This window comes from Anomaloglossus baeobatrachus, chromosome 3 (genome assembly GCF_048569485.1).
Source record: "Anomaloglossus baeobatrachus isolate aAnoBae1 chromosome 3, aAnoBae1.hap1, whole genome shotgun sequence".
NCBI lineage: Eukaryota > Metazoa > Chordata > Amphibia > Anura > Aromobatidae > Anomaloglossus > Anomaloglossus baeobatrachus.
Window position 1 is genome coordinate 335,029,742 of NC_134355.1, and position 25,798 is coordinate 335,055,539.

The window sequence follows — 25,798 nt, forward strand, 5'->3', positions numbered from 1 at the left end:
TGCAGCGAGATGCGAGTTTTTTTGCCGGACAAAAAACGTGCCAGGCAACGTTCCATCCGGCCGCCGCATCGGCTAAATTTGCCGCATGCGGCAAAAACCGTACGGAACGCAAGCCCATGCGGCATAATCCGGCACTAATGTAAGTCTATGCAAAAAACCCGCAACTGGCGGCAAAAAAAAACGGTTGCGGTTTTTCTGCAAAGCTCCGGATTGTGCCGCACAGGAAAAACCGGATGTGTGAAAGTAGCCTTATTTAGATATTGGCAAAGAACCAGGCATTGATGCCACAGGAGCTTCAGTAGAAGCGAGTATAGTGTTTTGGTTTTTTTTTTTAATTCTATTTTAACTCTTGCAAATATTGGATAGGCAGGATAGGATACATAACAATTGACACGCTGTAAATATAAAATCTGCAGGTCTTTTTCCATCCAAATTCCACTAAGATTTTTTTTCCGCAGCACAGGGCACACTTTGACAAACTTTCATCCACATTCCTTCTGCCATACAGCCGATCTGTCTTGTGTGAATATACCCTAAGGCCCTGTGCGCACACTGCGGTTTTTGCCCCAGTTTTGCCGTGGTTTTCACGGCAGAAGAGGTGCAGTTTTTGTTTTTAACCTTGCTGCCGGCCTTCCCCAGCAAAACCTATGGGTAAAAAAAAAAATTCTGTGTGCACACTGTTTTGTTTTTTTTTTTTACCTCTAGGTTTTGCTGCAGAATTTCTGGTAAAATGGTAAAAAAAACCCATTGAAAAACCGCGGCAAAAACGCGGGAGCGTTATTAGGCCTACGCCACACGTCGAGAAAAACGGTGCAAGTGGAGTGCAATAAAAAAAATCGCATTCCACTCTGACCAATATGAGCCTGTGCGTCAGCGCACATGAGCGATTATTTTCTCAGCCCTAATCGGATCAGGGGCGAGAGAAAAATCGCACTGCACTCGCGGTACACCGCGAGAACAGCAATAGCCGGCTATGGAGGAGAGAGGGAGATAAATCCCTCCCTTCTCTCCTCAGCACTGGCCCGCCTCCCGCAGCTGAGGTCTGATCGCATGATCGGACCTCAGTCACAGGGACACTCGCATGACACTCAACTCTGCTGTACTGCCAGTGTGAGCTGAGTGTCATCCGAGGGGATTGCAGTAATCCCCGTGTGGCCCCGGCCTTACTGTGGTATTCTGCCAGAGGGTGCAGATTTTTGTTAAGAAAAAGTTATTTTCCAGTGCGCACAGGGCCTTAGCCTGGTTTCAGACGTCCGTGTTTTAGGTACGTGTGACATCAGTTTTTAACACGGATGTCACACGTACCCATGTTACCCTATTTTGCACTCTCACACGGCCGTGTTTTTACATGGACCGTGTTTTTACACGGACCGTGTGGCCCCGCTATTTCACACGGAGACGTGCCCGTTTTTTCTCCAGCAGCACGGATGTCACACGGACCACACACTGATGTGATCCGTGTGACATCAGTATGACACGTACCGGAGAAAACACGGGTTTTTAAATAAAAACATTTTCTATAGTTACCTGTATCCAGCGATTCTGTCTCCGGCTCTGCTCCCTCCTGCTCCTGACCCCCGCTCATTATTTTCATTGATTATTCACCGCAGTGAGCAGCTGAGAGCAGGGGCATCGCGGTGACAGCGCAGGAGACAGCACCGCCGAGGACAGCATCGCTGGGGACATCGCTAGTGACAGGTGAGTATCCTGCCAGCAGTGTGTGTTCAGGGACGTCCAGGATGTCATCGGATTTCCCAATGAACTCTGATGACCTCCTGATGACACCCCTGGGACAACTGCGTTATAGCGAGTGTCACGATGGTGACTTCCAGGGGTTCATGAGAGTTCATTGGGAACCCTGATGAGTCCCTGGATGTCACTGCACAAACTGCTGTATACTCACCTGTCACCGGCGATGTCCCCGGCGATGCTGTCCTCGGCTGTGCTGTACCCAGCCTGTCCCCGCGATGTTCCGGCTTCCAGATCCTCAGGCAGTGAATATGACTCGCCCACCCCAGGGCTATGGGACACCCGATGCCGGGCCGGACTAGTCCAGGGGTCGTCAGTGGTGGCGGGGCCCGACTCCGTGGCCCTGGTGGGTGTCATTAAAATATGGCTGCAGTGTTGGGGGTGAATAAAGTTTGTGTTCGTGACGCCACCTGTGGTATGCGGCTATTAAGCCGCCGCTGCTGTGTAAGGCCTCCGGGGTGATGATATGGCAGCAATGATGGTACTGCTCCCCACAGGTGGAGCAATACCCCGGGGCACAGTTGGTGCTCGTGAGAGTCTATGGTGTAATGGAAGGCTAAGCAGATAAAATAACAGAGACCACTCCAAGGGTGCAGTTTCAAGTTCTTTACTCACACGTCCTGGTAGGAGCTCACTGGTGCCCTCAGACGACTGGAACCCACTGTCAGGGACCTCCGCCGTTTCTGGGTGATTCCTGGAGTAAAAACCGGTACCCTTCTCTCTAAGGTGTCTCTGTCTTCAGCTGTCTTCCTAAGCCTAGCTCTTTTAGGATGAACCTGCTCGGCCTCCACTACAGCCTCCAGGCTGGGGAGTCACCTGTCGGATGATTATCCCCTTTCTAGAGGTTCTGCTGTGGGCTGTGGCCCGGGGAGTTTACAACTTTCCCTGGGCCTCGGTTTTTTACTGTTTGGAGATGATTTTGCACTCCTCCGGTTTCTAGGGACCGTCCCCTGTTGCAGCTTGATCCCTCCACCGATGTTCCTGTGGACCAGGCCACCACAGCTCTACAGCTATCCGTGGCCCTGGAATCCCTTCTTCTCTCTGCTTGGTGTCACCTGGACCCTCTGAGTCCCAGGATCTTCACCAGGAAGCGTCACTTTCTTCTTCTTAGCTCCTGTCTGACTAGAGCTGTCTTTCCTTCTCTCCTTCTCGTCTGCCTCCTGCAGACCTCCTCCTCCTTCCCCACTCTCTCTCAGACTTCTGTTGCTTTCTCTGTGCGGACACTCTGAGCTCACAGAGCTCCTTTCTCTTTCACAGCTACATGCTGTCTCCTCACTCTCTCACTCTCTGAGGTAAACTAAAACTAACTTGACCTTCCTTTCTTTGTCTGCTCTCTAATGGCTCCTCCCACCTCCCCAGTTGCTAAGCTGTACCCTATCGGAGCAGGGATGGGTCTTACGGCCCCTCCCAGCATGCAGCATGGGAGGGTTACTGCCACTGTCCCTGGTCCCAGTATGTACCTAACAATGGGTGTTGTGTAGATTTACCAGGGGACCGGCGTTCACTTCCTTTCCTCACCCAGAATGGGGCATCACACCGCTGGATGGAGTGCAATGTCCTGTGGCGAAGGAAGCCTCAGGGGCGCCACAAATGATCAATGAAAATAATGAGCAGGGATCAGGAGCGGGACGCAGAAGAGCCGGAGACAGCATCGCTGGATACAGGTAAATATAGAACATCTTTTCATTACAGAGACACGTGTTTTACCCGGTACGTGTCACACGTATAACACATGTATGACACACGTATGACCATAACCATGCATGTGACTGGTACCTGATTAAACACGGACGTCTGAAACCAGCCTTAAGCAGTAACTTGATTGGTAATAATCAGCATTTCCACCCTCGGACTAGTTTTTATGATTCTCTTCCGTTAAGGTTCATTCTCATACTTTACTTTGCTGTGTTGTTCTGCTCCTCTACATCAGACAGGGTTTTGTACCCCCTGGTTAGAATCGATCATGCGTTGGAGCGGACGGTGGCAGAGAACTATGTGTACAATATCGCAGCTGTCCTTGTAGACAGTGTGCTTTACTAAATGGAATAAAAGTGTCATTGTGCATAAAGAAAGTGCATGGCCGTCACTACACCAGCAACTGCTCCTGTTGAGATTTCCCTGGATATGAGACATAAGATTACTGACGTATGGACATCTATGAAAAAAATATTGTCGATATTTTAATAGATTGGCGACAGAGAGTATTGCATTGGATTATATACTTATACACACTTTAGGCTATGATCCGTGGCTTATGTCTGAACCTCCCCCAAAACAGGAATTATATGTGTGCACTGTTAGGGCCATTGACTATAATGATACAGATAGCGTCACAGTGTGCTCTGTTGTTCAGCATTTCGGCCATACACACCATTAGGAGGCAGGCATCAAGATATAGCCAACATATTTTTTGAGATGGGACTAGTTCTTCAATTGAACAATACGCTACTTGACCGTGATTCATGCTGTCCTTATTTATACGTTGTATATATTATTACATAGGTTCATTCTCCCTTAAGGCAGTACGAGGCAGCGCCTTGAACTCACACCAAATACTTCTGTGTAAATTGATCTGTTGTATGCAGAAATGGCAATCTACAGTGGTTGCCTGTTTACAGGCAAGCTGGATATTGCATGACAGCTGATAACATGACTCAGGACCCTGGCTGCTTAAGTGATATAGGTCAATATGACGCATCTTGAGTTGCACCAGATGCTCAGATGAAAAAAAAAAAAATCCTCACATTTGTCTTGTACCCCCTGCCCCCAACAAAAAAAATAGAACATTCTAGAAAATAAAATGTATCTACAAGTGCAAGCTGGTGTGAGTGCAATACCCTAGCATTCTGTTATTTGACATTTGACAATATGAAACATTTACAGTCACATTATTATTTATTTATAGAGCACCATTGATTCCATGGAGCTGTACATGAGAAATTAAGGGGGTTGTCCACTACTCGGACAACCTCTTCTCAATCCCAATTTTTTCCCCCTTTAAAATAATAGTGCATTCACTCCCATCTGAAGCCAACACCGTCTCAATGAGGTTAGTGCTAGCTCTCCTGGGGATCACGTGACATTATAGTACACCGATCCCGGTGGTCATCCAGCGCTGACTTCACTTTACCCTTCTTGAAACAAATCAAACTTTGGGAAGACGAGAGAGAGAAGCTGTAGCCCGAGCTTCCACGGAATGTCAAATACTAGTGATTTTCCAGACTCGCAGATAACCGGGATCGACGGACCTAACCAAATTAAAAATAAAAAATCCGGTTCCAGCTTGGATAACTGGCTGTACGCCAGTCCCCATATGTCTATGGGGACCACAATCTGGTGATTAAAAATGGTGGTAGAATGGATAGGAGCAAGCAGGCTATACTTACCAGGTCTCCAGCGCAGCTGTAACTGCTTCCTGGCCGCTCATTCACTTCCAGGGCCACTCATTACCTTCACTGCATATGCACTACTTTTCCTGCCTACTGGCATCTGTGATTGGTTGCAGTCAGATGCGCCCCAACCCTCAGTGGCAGCTGACTGCTTCCAATCACAGACACTGTTTGCTTCTATTGTGGTATAAAAATAAACTATTTGGCATAGGGTCCCCCTTTATTATGATACCCAGCATAGATAAAGCCTACGGCTGCAGCACCCAGCTGTGCGCTTATCTTAGCCGTGCATCAAAATAACAGGAACCACATGTGGCTTTTTATTATTAATAATAATAATAATAATAATAATAATAATAATAATTTAAAAAACAGAATGCGGTCCTCCCAATTTTGATATCCAACCATGATAAAGCCCCACAGCTTGGGGATTGTATTGTCAGGCTGGGGAGACCCATGGTTATTGAATCCCCTAGCCTAAAAATAGCAGCCTGCAGCCGCCCAAGATTGCCACATCCATTATATGCAACTACCCGACTCTTCTTGATTGCCCTGGTGCAGTGGCAATTGGGGTAATAAGGGCTTAATCACAGCTGCCAGTAAGTCCTATATTAGTTATGGGGAGGGTCTATGAGACCCCCTTCATTACTAATCTGTAAATGAAAGTAAATAAACACAAACACAAAAAGATCCTGTGTTTGATATAAAATACAAAAAAACACACCCTCTTTCACGACTTTATTAACCCCAAAAACACCCCTGTAGGTTTGACGTGATTCACACGAGGCCCCACGATGATTCCTGCTGTGCTTCAGCTGAAGTTCACAGCGAGCGCCATAGAACAATGATCGCCCGCTGTGAGACATGAGTATGCGATATGCACTTCCTGCTACAATCCGACTAGAGGCCTCACTGAATGCAAGTGCATTGCGCGAGGGCAGTAACAGTCATTGGATTTTGGCCGGGAGTACACTAACCACATACTCGTCTTTTCCTGTTTCTATTTCAGGTCTCCTGCCTGTCTTTTGTATCATGCCTTTCTCTCAGGTCACCTGCATGTCTCTTGTATACTGCCTGTCTCTCTCTCAGGTATCCTACTTATCTCTTGTATCCTGTCTAGCTGTTTCTCTTTCTTGTATCCGGCCGATCTCTTGTATTCTGCCGATCTCTTGTATTCTGCCGATCTCTTGTATTCTGCCGATCTCTTGTATCCTGCCGATCTCTTGTATCCTGCCGATCTCTTGTATTCTGCCGATCTCTTGTATTCTGCCGATCTCTTGTATCCTGCCGATCTCTTGTATCCGGCCGATCTCTTGTATCCGGCCGATCTCTTGTATCCTGCCGATCTCTTGTATCCTGCCGATCTCTTGTATCCTGCCGATCTCTTGTATCCTGCCGATCTCTTGTATCCTGCCGATCTCTTGTATCCTGCCGATCTCTTGTATCCTGCCGATCTCTTGTATCCTGCCGATCTCTTGTATCCTGCCGATCTCTTGTATCCTGCCGATCTCTTGTATCCTGCCGATCTCTTGTATCCTGCCGATCTCTTGTATCCTGCCGATCTCTTGTATCCGGCCGATCTCTTGTATCCGGCCGATCTCTTGTATTCTGCCGAACACTTGTATCCTGCCGATCTTTTGTATCCTGCCGATCTCTTGTATCCGGCCGATCTCTTGTATCCGGCCGATCTCTTGTATCCTGCCGATCTCTTGTATCCTGCCGATCTCTTGTATCCGGCCGATCTCTTGTATCCGGCCGATCTCTTGTATCCGGCCGATCTCTTGTATCCGGCCGATCTCTTGTATCCGGCCGATCTCTTGTATCCGGCCGATCTCTTGTATCCGGCCGATCTCTTGTATCCGGCCGATCTCTTGTATCCGGCCGATCTCTTGTATCCGGCCGATCTCTTGTATTCTGCCGAACACTTGTATCCTGCCGATCTTTTGTATCCTGCCGATCTCTTGTATCCTGCCGATCTCTTGTATCCGGCCGATCTCTTGTATTCTGCCGATCTCTTGTATCCTGCCGATCTCTTGTATCCGGCCGATCTCTTGTATCCGGCCGATCTCTTGTATTCGGCCGATCTCTTGTATCCGGCCGATCTCTTGTATCCGGCCGATCTCTTGTATTCTGCCGATCTCTTGTATCCGGCCGATCTCTTGTATCCTGCCGATCTCTTGTATCCTGCCGATCTCTTGTATCCGGCCGATCTCTTGTATCCGGCCGATCTCTTGTATCCGGCCGATCTCTTGTATCCGGCCGATCTCTTGTATCCGGCCGATCTCTTGTATCCGGCCGATCTCTTGTATCCGGCCGATCTCTTGTATCCGGCCGATCTCTTGTATCCGGCCGATCTCTTGTATCCTGCCGATCTCTTGTATCCTGCCGATCTCTTGTATCCTGCCGATCTCTTGTATCCTGCCGATCTCTTGTATCCTGCCGATCTCTTGTATCCGGCCGATCTCTTGTATCCGGCCGATCTCTTGTATCCTGCTTCACTCTCTCGTTACTTCTTCCATCTTTTTTTCTTTCCCACTCTTTTCTTTCCTTGTCTCCATCTCTCTGCTTGTTGCTGGCTCCACAGTCTGCCTTTTGTGACAGTGTTGGAGAGGAGGGCTCTGTTGCTCTGCTCCTGGCTTCTCTGCTGACTGAAGGCTGGGATAAGTATTTCTGCACCTGAGCAGCCTGCAGTGCAATGCTCAGTGTTCATTTGTATAGTAATTTCTCCTGCTGCAGGAGAATTGTGGCATTCCTTGAGAGACACGTTCAGGTCGGGGCACTTCTTGCTGTTTCTGCGAATCGGCTATGATTTGAATAGCTGGTTTGGGAGAACTGGTAAGAACCTGCAGAATCTCATGCCTTGATCAGTCCAACCTTTTCAAGGGAATCTTTTACGAACACAAAACTAACTGCAGATACAGTGGTGATCTGCTGGTAAATGGCATTTAAATCATGCCTGCCAGCAGCTACAGGAAGAAAACAAAGTTATTCTCCTTGCAACCGCTTGGTTCCAGTCAATGGGGCAATGCAGGGACTTTAAGGCCTTGTGCGCACGCTGTGTTTTTTGCCACGTTTTTGAGTGTTTTTTGGGGTGCAGTTTTGGTCTCAAAACTGCATGCATTTCCCTTTCCCAACAAAGTCTATGAGATTTCATTTTTGCTGTCAGCACGTTGCAGCTTTTTTTTTGGCCGTGTCTTTGTGGTCACCACAAAGGTGCAGCATGTCAATTCTTTCTGCATTTTTGCCAGCGTTTTTGAGCCCTTCCAGTCAATGGATTTGACTTAAAAACGCACTGAGCATAAACGCTGTAAAAAAACCCGCAGTAAAACGCATCAAGAAATGCATGCTGAGGGAGCATTTCGGGGTTTTTTAGACCAAAAACATGCATCTTTGTGGTCACCACAAAGATGCAGCGTGTGCACATAGCCTAACAGTCACCACTCACTATATAGTGAACTTCCTGTAATCACTCTTTGGTTTGGAATCTGCTGAGCACACACGCTGCAGATGCTTGCTCACTTGGGCTCTTGAATACCCTAATATCTTCTTCTCTCCCAAAATTGGAATTTAAGAAATTTAACACTTTTATGCAAATGTGTTTTCAAAATGGAGTAGAGAAGGGGTTAAAGCCGCGCATCAGCCAAATGACACTGTAGAAATGTTGATGAATAATATCTTTCTTTTATTCCATCGGTCTACGCGTTTCGCGGTCAAAAACCTCTTCCTCAGGACCAGTTCATCACCAAAAACCTTTGTTGATGTACTGGTCCTGAGGAAGAGGTTTTTGACCTCGAAACGCGTAGACCGATGGAATAAAAGATATTATTCATCAACATTTCTACAGTTTCATTTGGCTGATGCGCGGCTTTAACCCCTTCTCTACTCCATTTTGAATGCTCATCCACGTGGGGCTGTAGCAGATGCCATTATCTCTTGCTTATCAGTGGTTGTGACGTTCACAACTGATTTAGGTGAGTGTATATTTCCTATATACTACACTTGTTCATCTGGTGTTACACTATCAGCGCTTCTTATTTTTAGATTTACATGCAAATGTGTTTGTAATAGGACAAGATTATGTGCTGATACCTACATATAATGCTTTACATGTAGTTTTGCTAACAATATTTGGTTACATGTTTAATATAAATGTGTTACTGCTAATTAATGAAAATATTTCCTAAAGACCATCTGTCAGCAGGTTTTTGCTATGTAATCTGAAAACAGCATGATGTAGGGGTAGATATCTTGATTCCACTCTGAGTTTATATGAAACATTCTTTAATAAATACCGTAGTTAAAAAAATAAATAAATATCTTGATTCCAAGATATGTTTCTGTGTTGCTTCATTGAAATCTGTTTTATCATCTGGACATTCACTCGATAACTATTTAGCTGGCAATCGGTGGAGTGGGTGGGGTTTTATAGAGCTCAGCAATCAGAAAACTGCCATAGATATTTTTTTAGCAAAATGACAGCCATCAGCCCAGTAAGTGACACATTACTGGAATCAGGGTCTCTGCCCCTACATTATGCTGTTCTCAGATTACATAGCAAAACCTCTAAAGATATTTAAAATGTAACTGTCATTTCAGAAGAGCTGACTGTGTCTGCCGTTATCTGTTTTACCTTTTTAAGAATCAATAAAATATGTGATAAGAAGACAGATCTCTGCACTGGATTGGATTTGATAAATGCAAGAATGCTGCTGATCTGAAAATGTGCCTCAGGCCCGGACATACACAGTGACCTCAATGATTTCTGTTATGGTTGCAGTTTTTACTTTATCATAGATTATTGCGCTTGTCCTGTTAATCGGCTAAGCTGGTGGTCAATGTGTCACCAGTATTACCGCCGGCTAATGAGCCTAGCCATGCTATGTAAAGCTTTTATGTTGTCTGTAACAGTTCTATGGCAAAAATAGAAGGTTCAAATTGCCACGATTTGCATTTGGCAAAAATTGAATATACTTACTTTCTATATAGTATATTGATTTAGTTTTGCCATCTTGAATGTAGCATAATACGGTAGTAATTTAGTTAGTAATTTTCAGCTAGTTTTCCTCTTCTGCTGCAGTTTTCATTTCCAGACTCATTTGGGAAATTGTTATATAACTAAGGAAGATTGCTTTCCTGAAATATTCCGAGAGTGTATTCATTTACAAGACCACAACATTTTGCTATAAATGTTGCAAATGAAATTATGCAATATGTTTATCGCATATACAGTATATCACAAAAGTGAGTACACCCCTCAAATCTTTGTAAATATTTTATTGTATCTTTTCATGGGACAACACTGTATCACAATGTCATATCTTCAATGTAGTCAGCGTACAGATCATATTAGGCCAGGGCCACACTGGGGAATACTGCGATCCTTGCATGACACTCCGCTCGCGCTGGCAGCACTGCAGGAGCAGCGTGTCATGCGAGTGTCCCTGCGACTGAGGTCCGATCATGCGATTGGACCTCAGCTGCGGGGGGGCGGGCCAGCGCTGAGGAGGGGAGGGAGGGATTTATCTCCCTCTCTCCTCCGTAGCCGGCTATTGCCATTCTCGCACTGCACTCACGGTACACCGGTGTACTGCGAGTGCAGTGCTATCTTTCTCTTGCCCCATAGACCATTGAATGGGTGCGAGAGAAAGCGTCTCGCATTACAATCGCAACATGCTGCGATTGTTTTCTCGGTCTGATTGGGGCTGAGAAAATAATCGCTCATGGGTGCTGACACATAGGTTAATATTTGTCTGAGTGGTATGCGATGTTTCATGCCGTGTGTCTTAGGCCTGTCAGTGTAAATTTGGTGTGCTCTAAATAACTCAACACACAGCCATTAAGGTATAAACTGCTGGCAACCAAAGTGAGTACACCCCTAAGGGACAATGGACATATTGTGCCCAATTAACCATTTTCCATCCATTTTGTCATGTAACTCAGTATTACAAGGTCTCAGGTGTGTTAAATTTGGTGTTATCGCTCAAATACTCCCTCTTCTGATAGAGGTCGCCGCTGGGTACTGCACATTTGCCTCCCATTCCAATCAATGGGAGGCGGATGGGATGTACAGTATCTGGCCGTGGCCACTACCAGAAGACTGAGCAGTTTCTGAACTGAGAATTTTTGGCCACATGCTACCCCTGCCGACACAAAGAACATCTAATCGGCATGGGTTTTATACCCTGGCTGATCAGATATTGATGAGATAGGGTAGGCCATTAATATCAAAGTAGTGGACAACCTCATTAACACTTGTATTCCCTACAGTGACATGCAAGACATACAGTGGCATGCAAGAGATTGGATACTTTATTGTAGAAAAAGCCTTTATCAAAGCTGCAGAAATAACATCATTGATGCTGTGGCTTGAGCATCGGGGCGATATTATGTGGGTCTTGTCTTGTGTAAATATTCCTCCTCTGTGTGCTTGGCTGACCGTTCTGTAAATTTCTACCCTCAGTCACCGCCATTATAGTTATGATCGGCGCATGGGCAGTAGAATATTAAAGTATTACAGGAATTCTTCAATAAAATGACGTCTGAGTCAGCGTATGCAAATACTGCTATCTCCGGTGCAATTTTTGTTGAATACATTAGCCTTCTGCTTCTGGTATTTGTATGGTCTCCCCATTTTGCTTGGGTTTCCTCTGGGTACCTCGGTTTCCTCCCACACTCCAAAGACATACTGATAGGGAATTTAGATTGTGAGCTCCAATGGGGAAAGTGTTGCCAATGTATGTAGAGCGCTGCAGAATTACGGTAATGGTGCTATATGTGAATAAATATTATTATTATTATTATTATTATTATTATTATTATTATTATTATTATAATAATAATATCTGCACTCACATCTTCTGCTTTCCTTAACACCATTGGAGCGCACCATCACAATAGCACATTCAACAAGTCAGGAGCAGGAGGACAGTGTCTTCAATAAAATGGCACCGGAGATGGCGGTATGCGCATGTGCTGATTCAGACGCCATTTTTTGAAGCGTTCTTGTAATACTTCAAGATTCTACTGGGCACACATCAGTCATACCTAAAAGGTGGCGACGACGGGGAGAAATTTACATAGCGGCTAGCCAAGCTCACAGGGGAGGAATATTTACATAAGACCTGACCCATATAGTACCGCCTCAATGCTCAAGCCACATCACTAATGATGTCATTTCTCAAGCTTTGATAAAGGATTTTTCTGCAATAAAGCATCCAATCTCTAAACAGAGAGTTAGAATTTGAATTGGCATCCAAGCGCCAGTATGGCACTGCCTGTATATATGAAAAACCTGTTGGTTGGTTACCTTTTAAAGAGGACACATTTCGTAAGTGCATGTGTCCTGCGTCCCCAGCGAAATCTAAGAAGATTGTGCATAATCCATGCGCACGTTGCATTTTAGAACACAGCGATTTGCATGCTGCCAAATCGCTGCGTTCTAAAAAGCAACATGTCACTTATTCCGTGCACTTTGGTTGCAGCTCCCTCTCTGTCTATGGTGGGGGCTGCATCCAGAGCGCAGGAAATCGGCTTTTTCACTGCATTCATTACGCAGTGTTTCTGCAGCGATTTGAAGTGCACATGTGCTGTTCAAATCGCTGCAGAAATGTCTGCAGGGACACAACGCATCGTGGGCACATAGTCTTAAAAGTTATAGCTTGTTCACTATCATCGTTAGGAAAGGACAGGTGATGCAAATTTCACACTTTTATCAAAGCAGCTACCTAGCACTCTAAAACTGGTGGAGGTCCACAAAGGAAGAAAAGGCTATAATAAGATAGCAAAGCGGTTTCAAGTTGCCCTTTTCTCAGATCAAAATGTAATTAAGATGCCAGTTAACAAAAACAATGGAGGTCAAGAAGAGTTCTGGAAGATTAATGAAAATGTCTGTGCTGCTCGTAAGATTGCTAGAGAGGCAAATCAGAACCCCCACTTGACTGCAAAAGATCTTCTGGAAGATTTAGTAGGCTCTGGAGTTGTGGTACATTTTTCTACTGTTCCGAGACGCCTGCATAAATATGGCCTTCATGGAAGAGTCATCAGAACAACATCTGTATTGCAGTCTAACAATAAAATTCAGCTTCAAAAATAAACAAAAGAACATCTGAACAAGCCTGATGCATTTTGGAAACAAGTCCCTTGGACTGATGAGGTTAAAATAGAACTGTTTGGTCACAATGATCAAATGTACGTACATGTGGAGGTAAAAGGACACAGAATTTCATGAAAAGAATATCTCGACAACCATTAAGCATGGGGGTGGATCAATTATGTTTTGGAGGGGTGTTGCAGCCAGTAACACGGGGAACATTTCATGAGTAGAAGGAAGAATGGATTTAATGAAATTTCAGCAAATTCTTGATGCAAACATAACACCATGTGTCAAAAAAGCTGAAGTTGAAAAGAGTACAGCTTCTACAAATGGATAATGATCCTAAACACACGTCAAAATCCACAATAGACTACCTCAAAAGGCGCAAGCTGAAGGTTTTACAATGGCCCTCAGAAAGCAGAAATTTTAACCAGGGGTGCCCAAACATTTGCATGGCACTTGTAACAACTCTGGAGCATCTTTACGTATAACTTATTGAATTGTGTTGTTCCTTCTAGATATTTATGATTACATTTATAACTAGGTGTTTCCATTTTCCTGGTCAAAAGGGTAGGTTCCTTATACAGTATAGAAACAATAAGAACAAAGAAAAGCACTCCATGGTGAAAGACCATTGGGAAAACACTGCATCAAATAGTTCAAAAGTACTTTTTATTGGGCAAAAAATACTGAAACATTGAACATGTGCATTCAAAAGTTTAGAGAAGGTCACACTATGTTCACCTGAAAAGCTTAGAGGGCATTTTAGGATCACCCTGAAATCTCACCCAAAAGCCAAATATCCCTAACTTTTTGTGAGTAGTATATATCTGAAAAATCATAGCTTACCTGGTAATATCGTGAGTCACTCTAAATACGCTTCATTTTCTCAATGTAATAGGAGCAGGCTAGGTCAACAGTTCTACCCCACTTATCTAACATTCATATAACTACTTGCTCATTTTTACAATAAGAATACATAGCCTGACGTGCATACTTTAGTAAACTATCATGACTAATTTCTGAAGCAGATTGTATTATTCTAAATCCTTCAAGGATAATGTTTGAAAATCTCAAAAAAATGTACCTTATGTTGCAAGGGATAAAATGAGGACTTCGGTCTCGCATCTACATGTCCTGGTAGTATATCACTTGACAAAGTGAGATATTTTTTTTTTTTTAATGATAAACTCTGAAATTTAATGTTCACCGAATGTGATAAAATAGTTGAAAAATTGTATTTCTTGAATGGAACAGTCAGTTTGAACTTTTTTTATAGGGGGTTTAGGGGGTTTATTTTATTTTTTAAAAAACATTCTTAAGTAAATGTTTTTTCTTTTCATAATATTTTTAGACCGCGTAGAGGACTTGAATATTTTGATTGCTAGTATGAAGCTGGGTTTACACACTGAGACTTTCTAGCGATCCAACCTGCGATCTCAACCTAGCCGGGATCGCTACAAAGTCTCTGGTGAGCTGTCAAACAGGCAAACCTGGCCAACGACGCAACAGCGATCCGGACCTGCAGAGCGACCTAGCTGGTTGTTGGGGACGTGTCAAAGCTGCTATTTGAAAGGGAAGTCACTGTAAAGTCCCCTTTACACACTGAAACTTTGTAGCGATGCATGCTGCACAGCGGGAAACAAAGGACCTAGGAATGGTCCTGAACGATTTGTAGCGATCACAACTTCACAGCAGGGGCCAGGTCGCTGATAGGTTTCACACACTGCAATGTCGCTGGGGAGGTCGCTGTAACGTCACAAAACCGGTGACGTTACAGCGATGTCGTTTGCGATGTTGCAGTGTGTAAAGCCACCTTTAGACACAGCAATAGATTAGCATTATAGCACTTAGTTGATTTTACAATCTTCTATGAAGTTCTGTCTGTGCTGGGACCTCGCAGAAGTACCAACACGGTAGCCACATGAACATTTAGGAAGCCCCCAGCTACCATTACAATAATAAGTACTGTATTTTTTGGATTATATGACGCACTTTTCCTCCCAAAAATTTGGGATTAAAGTGAGGGGTGCATCTTAAAATCCAAATGTAGCTTACCGGGGGGGTGGTGGAGAGGGGTAGCAGGAGGCAGGGGCAATACTGTGGTGGCTGTGCAGAGTCTGTGGCGGCTGTGCAGGGTCTGTGGCAGGTGGCCTGGGTCTGCGGGCGGTGAGGGTTTAAAATAATGGCGCACAGAGCCGCCGTGTGAGAAGATATAGCTCTTGGCTCAAGATCTCATCTGCTCACTCGCTGCCTATGGCCTATTGATTTCCCCGCATCGACCTTAAGGAAAATAGCGCCCAATGAGTGCATTCACAGATGAGATTTCGGCTTGTCATTGAGCCGAGAGCTTAATCTGCGTACGCGCCGGTTCCGGGCGCCATCATTTGAAATCGTCACCGTCCGCAGTCCAGCTGCACCAGCACATCTGCCCCAGCACCAGAAAAGCCACATCAGCACAGCTGCCACCGATGACAGTTTCTGGAACAGCATCTGGGACACCCGCCGGCTGCACCAGCATCACCCTGCTCCACTACCGCCCCTGCCTCCTGTCACCTTGCTCTACCATCGCTGCCGCCCCTCTGGTAAGACACCACTGGATTATAACGGACCCCTTTTTTTCTGTAAATTTGGGGTACGTCTTATAATTTGGTGTGTCTTATAAACCAAAAAATATGGTATTTTTCTTCCAAAGGTGGGTAGATGGTCAACAAAGCCACTCCTATTCCAGATTGTGGCCCAGAAGCAGAAATATAGCATGCCTGGATGAATTGAAAAATTTTGAAGAATTGGGGTCATCACTGTAAATATTGATTCTTGTGCATAAACTTGATCTATTGATCATTGATAGGTTAAAAAGTAACGCAATTCTTATTAGGTTGTAGTCACACTCACATCATATTGCTAGGCACGACTTGCCGCTCTCCAGACAGGAGCATTTCAACTGCTTAGAAATGCATGCAACCCACCCGCTCCTGTCCGGAGAGTGCCAGGCCATGCTGGGTGATGCGATGTGAGACTCGCGCGTCACTCACAAGTGAGACTCTGGCCTTAGTTGTACTTCAGCAACCATAGAAACATCTGCCTAAAAGATCCAGGAACACTCAAGCAGCAAACTTTGTGAAAACCAAAATCTAAAAACTTGCCTGTACATTTATTTTTAGGACTATAGCCCTGGTTGCTAAATGGTTTTTCATATTTTTTTTTCCTGCCCAAGCAAATGTTAGGATAAAGCAGCCGTCCAGAAGTTGCCCCAGTGCAAGAACTTCTAGCATGTCCGACTATGTAATTTCTGTCAGTAGAACAGGAAGCAAATACTTTTTCTTGCAGTTGTAAATAATAAAGTTAGTTTTGATTATTATCCACATCACAATTCTAGACACACTCAAACTAAACTAACAGTAAATGTGTATATTTCATGTGTATTTATTGTGCACGCTGAGTAACCGACCACAGTGCAGGTAGTGCAAGTAAGGGTACTCGGACGTGTTGGCTGCCAGTTGGCTATGGTTTCATGGCATGTGTAGACAGGCCAACACATGTTTTATGAGCACAGATAGATTATTTTTTTGTACATAGAAGTTCATTTGATTGGCAGCACATCACTGTTTACACAAGACAATATGCTGCTGGTATTCATAATTTTTAAGCTTTCTTAAAAATGATCGCACCCAGCGAATACATATTTTGCTCATTCATCTGGAGATAGCTGGCCTGTCTAGACAGCCAGGTAATTAGGAGCAAATTAATCAGAGCACAAGCGCCTCTAAAAATATCTGCTCCTGTAAATGGGCCTTTATGTGCTCCTATCACTCCTCCAATAGCTGATTGGCAAAGATAGATTTATTGATTGGTTTTATGTTTTTTTGTTTGTGTGTGTGTGTGTGTGTTTTTTTTTGTTTTTTTTTTATTCCAGTTAAGGGGAAGATTGGATTTGTGTGTGTCACAGGTACTTTTTATTCTATGGTGCACTAAGCCTGGGCACTCATAAATCAGTTGGTATGAAACATGCCTGGAGGTAAGCGACAGAACAACTTCCCGAAGACAAATGCTATAGAGCAATGGTTCCCAAACGCCAGTCCTCATGGTCCCAACAGGTCATGATTTCAGGATTTCCGTTGCAGGTAATGCCTTGATAATGATTCTATCACCTGTTCAATGCTAAGAAAGTCCTGAAAATGGGACCTGTTGGGGGAGCCGTGACGACTGGAGTTTGGGATTCATTGCTATAGAAACTCAATATACTAGAAAAGTATACAAAAGAAATATATATCAATATATAGTTAGGTCAATTGTTTACAAATGGAAAAAATCGGAACTGTTGCTACTCTCATTAGAAGTAAGCATAGTATACAGGTCACTCAAAGATCACATTAGGTGAACTTAACTGATATAAACAAGAACCCAAGAGTAAAGGCCGCTTTACACGCTATGATTTATCTGACGATCTCATTAGCGATGTGACACGCCCAGATCGTAGTTACGATTTGCCGAGATCGCACATAGGTCGTTTATTAGCAGTCACACGTAATGATCTCACAAGCGACACAAAATCGTTCAGCGATATATTGTTTACCCAAAGCGGTCGTGTGGATGTTGTTCGTCATTTGCAGGGTGTAAAACGTACCAATATGTCTGCTGCGTTCCAAACTATGAACAATATTTTGAAAGTGACAGACATGTCAACGATCAACGATTTTCAACCTATTTGTGATCGTTAGGAGTCGGACATAGGTGTCACACGCAACGACGTCACTAACGATGACGGAAGTGCGTCACGGAATCCGTGACCCTGGCGACATATCGTCAGATAAATCATAGCATATAACGCCGCCTTAACAGTGAAAGACTTACTGAAGTCTCAATACATAATAGTTTTCACAATCGTAAATTACTACAAAAAAATACTGTAAAAGAATGATATTTATGGAAGGAAGGAAACCTCTACCTTCCAACAAACATTGTGACTCATTTCAAGTTGGCCTGAGACCAGCTTGATGTTCCACAATGATTTTACAAAATTTATGGAGAGATAAGAGAAAAGTAGAACCATTTTAGCATAAACGTAATGTTTGTAGGAATAGTAACGCTTACATCAACACTGCAAGCCAACTGTGAGGCATGATGGAGGGAGCTTCATGATTTGGGACTGCTTTGCTGCCTCAGGGTCTGGATGCCTTAAGATCATTGAGGAACAAATAAATACAAAAGCGTATTAAAACATTTTATAGTAGAATGTAGTGGCAGTAGTCTGACCTGCAAGCTGAAGACACATTGACATACAAAATATTGATCTAAAGATTGACTCCTGAACCCTTTGAGATTCTGTGATCTGATCTAAAGAGGGCTGTGCCTGCCAGGCATCCCAGAAATATTGATGACTGAAAACACTTTCTGAAGAAAGGATCAAAAATTCCTCTGCAGATGTTTGTGTCTCTACAGGCAGGGGTGTAACTATTGTGGTCACAGAGGTAACAACCAGGCTCGTGCTGCAGAGGGGGCCCCGCCAGCATCAGCGCATATTTCAGCCGGATGTGCGACCTCAGATGCACATTCAGCTAAAGTGTATTCCTGCGCAGAAGAAAACCCAAAGAGAGGCATTAGTTTGATAGGGACCCAACAATAAGAGGTCGCCTTCGCGTTAGTTGTTCCGCTCACATAGCATGCAAAAATGCCCAGTTTTAAGTATCTCAATTTTTACATGTCTTCCATAGCAGTAATACGTATTTATATTCATTGTTTACGTATCTTGGCACTACAGAGTACAACTGTATTTTTTCTTTTTTTGGTACTATATTCCTGTGCAGAGACCCACCGGGGCCCTGCACATTAATACAAGCTGCTGGCCAATCGGAGGCCGGCAGCTGACATCAGTGCACCTGTGACAATGATGTAATTCCCTGCTTATCGCTTGCACGCAGAAGACATGCGCATCAGGGAACACATATACCAGGAAGGGCACAGGATAGGCGACATCTACATGAGAATGAGGAACATATATACCAGGAGGGGCCCAGGATGGGGGACATGTATACCAGGATGAGAGACATTTACCAGGATGGGTAACATATATACCAGGATGGACCCAAGATGGGGGACATCTATACCAGGATGGGAAACATATAAAGTAGGATGGGGAACATATACACCAGGTTGGGCCCAGGATAAGGGACATATATATATATATATATATATATATATATATACCAGGATGGGCCCAACATGGGGGAACCTATACACTAGGATGGGAACATATACACCAAACATGGGGGAACCTATACACTAGGATGGGAACATATACACCAGGATGAGTGTGGAATTACACTAGGCATTGGTTGTAATAGATAAACATGCTCATGGGAAGCCAAATAACTGTGAAATGAAGCGGAGGTGTGTTAGCAGTAAGTAGGAGGTAAGCATGCCATTGTATAACATGAGCGTCCTCACCAATTCAGCTTCATTTATTGGGTACTACATTCTCATGCTGCTCTTTCTGATTGTCCTAGAATATAGAGAGTTTATCTATATACATATAATTAAGTGTTTGATTTCTTTTCAGACAGTCAACACTTTCTACACTGGGAAACCACAGGCTTGCACAAATCTGAATACTATTGAGGATAAGGACGCTGCTGTGGCTGTGAAAGACTGCTCAAATGCTAAATCTGCACATTCCCTAATGACTGCAGCGTTACTTTAAATACATAATCTAATATGGATGAACACAATCCTCATTCTGAGCTGTCATGACCATCAAGTTATTTTTGGAGTGGATGTGAAATTGCTACATTTCAGGAAACAAAAGATATGGGAAAGCAACATGAGTGGTTACTTGAAAGAAAGAAACACTGCAGTTCAGATGTAGACGCCAACATGAGAACAGAAGGTATGGATGGAAACGCGAGTTTTTGGGAGAGCCTTGTGATTGGACATCCTGTGTGTCCCACCTGGAAACAAGAGGCTGAGGGATCCATATACCACCTGGCCAGTATTCTCTTCGTATTGGGCTGCATGGGAGGAAGTGGCTTTTCAGGACTTTTATATGTCTACATTTTTTTTGCCTTGAGTTTTCTCTGTACGTGTATTTGGGCCTGGCTGAATGTCTGTGCCGCTGACGTCTTCTCCTGGAACTTTATCCTCCTGGTAATATGTATTGTGCAAATTATTCACTTGGCTTATCAGCTGAGGAGTGTCACCTTTGAGAAAGAATTCCAAGATGTCTATACGTCACTCTTTCAACCACTGGGGATCTCACTAACTGTTTTCCGAAAAATCATCACTTATTGCAATGCAGAGGTGATAACATTGGAAAGAGAACATTGCTATGCAATTCAAGGGAAAACACCCATTGATAAACTTTCTTTACTTGTGTCTGGAAGGTTAGTGGATTTTCTATAACTTTTCTGGGGAACATAAATTATTTGCATTACTTTGTAATTGTATTTTGAAATATATTTGTTGTTATATATGCTAAAACAAAGACTCAAACAAAAATTGGCTGTGTTGCGAAGGGGTTAAAAATGCAAGAAGTCAATTCTATCAGCGATATCACTAGTTTTTTCCCAATTTAAAACCTAAATAGCTACAGCTGTTCCGTATGAAACAGTGAACACTTTTGGTTTACGTATATTAAAGGGAATCTGTCAGCAGGTTTTTGCTACCTCTTCTGAGACAAGTACGATGTAGACAAAGAGACCCTGAAGCCAACAATATATTACTTAGTTTACTGAGTGCAACGCTTCTGACAGTTTTAAGATTTAGCAAATCAGAGCTGAGAGAGCTTCCCGCCCACACCAGGCTGTCTATGTAAAATGTGTATAGACTTTGAGCTGCTGATCACTGCAGGGGGCATGCAGGACTAGCTGACCTAGTCTGGTAACGATAAACTGAGAATAAAACAAACATTGCAGGTAAACAACAGCACATAGAGTGAGAAGAGATACATGTCTGAAATCTGTGTGTTAAGCCCTACAGCATGCAGTCTTCAAATTATATAGCTAAAACCTGCTGACAGATTCCCTTTTAACCCCATAACAATAAATTGTGTACATAGCACATCATGAGTAGCTGTCGGTTCCCACATCATTACGTGCTACGTACGTCATGGATTTAACCCCTTCAGCCCCTGGGCACTTTCCGTTTTTGCGTTTTTGTTTTTTGCTCCTTTTCTTCCGAGAGCCGTAACTTTTTTATTATTCCGTCAATCTTGCCATATGAGGGCTTGTTTTTTGCGGGATGAGTTGTACTTTTAAATGAAACCATAGGTTTTGCCATATATTTGTACTGGAAAACAGCAAAAAAATTCCAAGAGTGGAAAAACTGTAAAAAAAGTGTGATCGCACAATAGTTTTTGGGATGTTTTATTCACCGTGTTCACTATATGATAAAACTGATGTATCTATGTGATGCCTCAGGTCGGTGCGAGTTTGTAGACACCAAACATGTATAGGTTTACTTGTATCTAAGGGGTTAAAAAAAAAATCACAAGTTTGTCCAATAAAAGTGGCGCATGTTTTGCGCCATTTTCCGAAACACGTAGCGTTCTTATTTTTTGGGATCTATGGCTCAGTGATGGCTTATTTTTTGCGTCTCGAGCTGACGTTTATAATGGTACCATTTTTGCGCAGATGCTACGTTTTGATCGCCTGTTATTGCATTTTGCGTAAAACTTGCGGCGACCAAAAAACGTAATTTTGGCGTTTGGAATTTTTTGCCACTACGCCGTTTACCAATCAGATTAATTGATTTTATATTTTGATAGATCGGACATTTCTGAACGCGGTGATACCAAATATGTGTATATTTATTTATTTTTTAACCCTTTAATTTTCAATGGGGGGAAATGGGGGTGATTTGAACTTTTAGGTTTGTTTTTTTTTAAACTTTTTTTTTTTACTTTTTTTTTATTTTACTAGTCCCCCTAAAGTCCCCCTAAGGGGCTATAGCAATCAGCAATCCGATCGCTGATCGCTATCTGCTGATCACAGCAATACAGCTGTAAACAGCAGATTCAGTCACTTTGGTTTTCCCTCTGCTCTCGGCCGAGGGAAAACGAAAGTGAAACATCGTAGCAGCAGGCGTCATCACATGACCCTGTGCTACGATGGCAACCACCGATAGTCACGTGATAACGTGGGGGCGGCGGTAAGTAACAAACATGGCCGCGCGCATTTAAATCTTGCTGCCAGACTTTGGCAGCAAGATTTAAGGGGTTAATGACCGCGGGTGGAAGCGATTCCACCCGCGGCTAGCAGGCACACATGTCAGCTGTTGAAAACAGCTGATATGTGTGCCGATCCACGCCGCCTGCCCGCGGCAGGGGGCGGGGCTCAACGGGACACGATCCTGGACGGATAGATCCGTCCAGGGTCGTGAAGGGGTTAAACTGTCACTGTGTGAAAATGCACAGTGGCAGCTCCGTGCTGACAGCAGTCACTGACATCTGACTGTCATGGGAAGATATGTGGGGACTAATTACAGTGGTCTCTGATCACTGTGATTGGTTACTGAATGTAATTAACCAATCACAACATGTTTCCAATGTGGAAGTGCAGAAACAGCAGCACAGCTCCTATTTTACTCTGTCAGTGACTATGTCAGAGATTGGAGCTGTGCATTGTCAGATATATGAAAAAAAGAGGTTTAAATCACCACTTTTTTTTTGTTCAAGTCGTTTTTATTGAACTTTTTGATAAATGTGGGGAAACAAAATATAAGGGAAGGGAAAGGTAAAAAAAAGGGGGGCAAACTAAGGGTAAAAGGGATAGGCAAAAGATTGATAAAGCCTCTTGTACAAAATATTAAAACAATGTAAATATGCAAAACATTATGTTATGCTTCAATTATCTAACATTTAAAATATCTAAAAAAAAAATTAAAATAATTACTGGAATAATTAAGGAAATATTACATTCATTGTGCTTTAGAAGGAAGGAATATTGAGATTGGAAGGAAACATTCTTATCCAAGAAAGCAATTTAGGTGTAAAAATCTTTACATTATTTTCTCCAATGGCATATTTCTGTTCATATATTGCATGAGTTGAAATTCTCTCTAATATCTCCAAAATCAAAGGAGACGAAGTTTGTTTCCACTTAGGTGCAATAAAATGTTTCACAAACTATAAGTATAGGGCAAATTATAAAAGTCTATAGTTAACTGGAAACTCTTCAAAACTTCTACATAATAAGACCAGTTTAGAGGTGAGATTGATATTAAGAGATGACATTTTTGATAAGAGAGAAGTATCTTTCCATAAAAGTTTTAGTAGAGAACATTCCATTAAAATCTGTTTTAGGTTTGATTACAGCCTCTCCAGCAAAAAGGAGATTGTGCTGAAAAAGCTTTAATCTAGATGGAGTAAAGTGCCAACGCGTGATATCTCATAATATGTTTCATGCAATGATGAACCAGATGTATTTGAATGCATAATTTTAAAAGCATTTGTCCATTGGGTTTGTGTAAATTTTTTCTTTTGAGTTCTGTTTCCCATTTAGATATATTAGTATTTTTAACAAAATTAGTATCGGAATTAAATTGTAGATAAAATTTCCTTGTTTCCCGTGTATGTATGTGTGAGATAGCGACCACCAATGTGGTAAATGGTCGCTATATGTCGCAGTGGAGAAGGTCACTGCAATATTAAACTGAAGAGGTTGCTATGGGACTTGTAGTTCCACAAAGGCTTGTTTCTGCATATAAGGGTCAGGTTCCCTTTAACAATACCTGTGTGCTGTGCAGGTCTGGAGAATCACAGACCTCCACCTGTGGGTGTGTCCAGTCTGATTTAGGAGACTCCGTGTGTGTTCTGCAGAGTGTGAGAGCAGAGCAGGGAGCTCTGGGTGTATCAGCCTGTGTGGAGGCTGAACACGGGGCTCTGGAATTCATTCTGGGTTTAGACTGGAAGTAGTGTGCAAGCCAGGCTGGTTAGTGCTGTGGCTACTGGACCAAAGCTCTCCTGGAGTGGAGAGACAGACAGGAGTCTGCAGAGTGTCTCTGGGTGCTTGGAAGGAGCCACAGCAAGTGTTGTTCCCTGGCAGGAGCCAGTGTGTACAGGCGCCACACTTCCAATAGAGACTGTATTGGACTGGAAGCCCACGGTATGTGGTTGTGCTATCTTTTTGCCTTAATCCAGGAGAGGCCTGTTATGTTTAATGTTTGTCGTTTATGACAAGTTTTTAATAAACGGCTGAAATGTTTATAAAAAGACTGTAAATGTGTTGCTGAAGCTACCTCACCCCGCTGCAAGCGAGTCGAACCCCCAGGTTGCGGGGTGCAACGTTACAAATGGTGGAGAACGCGGGCATGCGGTCTGGTTGCTCGGGGAAACGCAGCCTGGTTGCTAAGGGCAACGGCCTAGGACGTATTGCTGTGGATCAGTGGGTCCACGAAAAATTGTTTTGAAGTGGTTTGCGGTGGATTGGCGGGTCCACGAAAATTTTGTCTGCGCACTCAAGCAGCTGGCGGTGGATCGGCGGGTCTGCGGGGTTCCATGCTGCAGTGGCGGGAGACCTGCGATTGGAGGTTCCAGGTCAATCCGGGTTTGCTGGGTCCTGCTTGGTGAGCAGTGATACACTACAGGCTGGAGATCCTGGTTGTACGGGCGGTACAACCAGGAAAGGTTAGTAGTAACCAAACTCCCCCCCCCCCCCCCCTTCTTGAACCACCGGGTATTACCCATTGGAGCGCCCCTCCTGTTGCTCTTCTCGTTTCAGCATGAAGGAGCTACTGAAACACCTGCCGCAGAGCCAGCAGCAGCACCAACAGCATGTGCCAGGAGGTCCAGCAACAGCCGTGGGGGCTGAGATTCCAAAAAGAAGGATAGCTCATATGGACGCTATGGAGGAGCTGTACCAGTTCCTTGTGCGTGGCCAGCAGGAGCCGTCAGTGCGCACCGATGTGGCAGCAGTGGACCAGTTTGTGAGTTCCTTTCTGGGTCCAGTGTGGACACAGGGTGCCCAGCGAGACAAAGGGGAACTGTGTGAACTGGGGTCTAAAGACACTATAAGGGAGTCGCTGAAAGCCCAAAAGGGTGTGGAGTCCCATAAAGGGGTGGTTGCCCAAAAGGGTGCGGAGAATTCCAAATCTGAAGTTGCAGTGGCAACAATGGACAGTAGCCAAGGACAATGGTGTTCATGCTATGCGTGTCCGGTCTGCGGTACAGACTGCCCGGCTGACGAGAAGTCACGTCTGTGTTCTGTGGAAGTTGATGGCAAATGTGTGACTGGGCTGGTAGACTCGGTGAGCTTGGTGTCCCTGGTGAGGGACACGCTTGATACCTACCCGATTCTTGGAAGGATGGAAGCCAGCTGCAGACATGGGAACACTGGAGAGTATCCACGGTCCCGAGTTGTCGTTAAAACGGATGGGGTGTTTGAATCCGTTAATGTTGGGGTAGTGCCTGACTTACCGCATTCCATTATAATAGGCTGGGACTTTCATTTTTTTGAGGACTTGTGGTCGATGGCGGAAATGGCCAGCTGCTTGTGTAAAAGCCGGAAAGGCTCAAAGGAAGCCCTATCACAGCGGGAGGCAGAAAGTGTTCGTAGTAGTATGATATTGTGTAATA

The 25,798-nt window shown here is 44.0% G+C and overlaps 1 protein-coding gene across 1 annotated transcript in view; it reads left to right on the top strand.

Annotated features, from left to right (window-relative positions):
• Nucleotides 1–25,798, top strand: part of POPDC3 (popeye domain cAMP effector 3) — a 109,587-nt gene that overhangs the window by 20,460 nt on the left and 63,329 nt on the right. The window contains exon 2 of the mRNA XM_075340088.1: nt 19,790–20,609. Within this exon, the coding sequence (XP_075196203.1) occupies nt 20,038–20,609 (572 nt within the window). The 5' untranslated portion in view covers nt 19,790–20,037. The remainder of the gene's footprint in view (nt 1–19,789; nt 20,610–25,798) is intronic.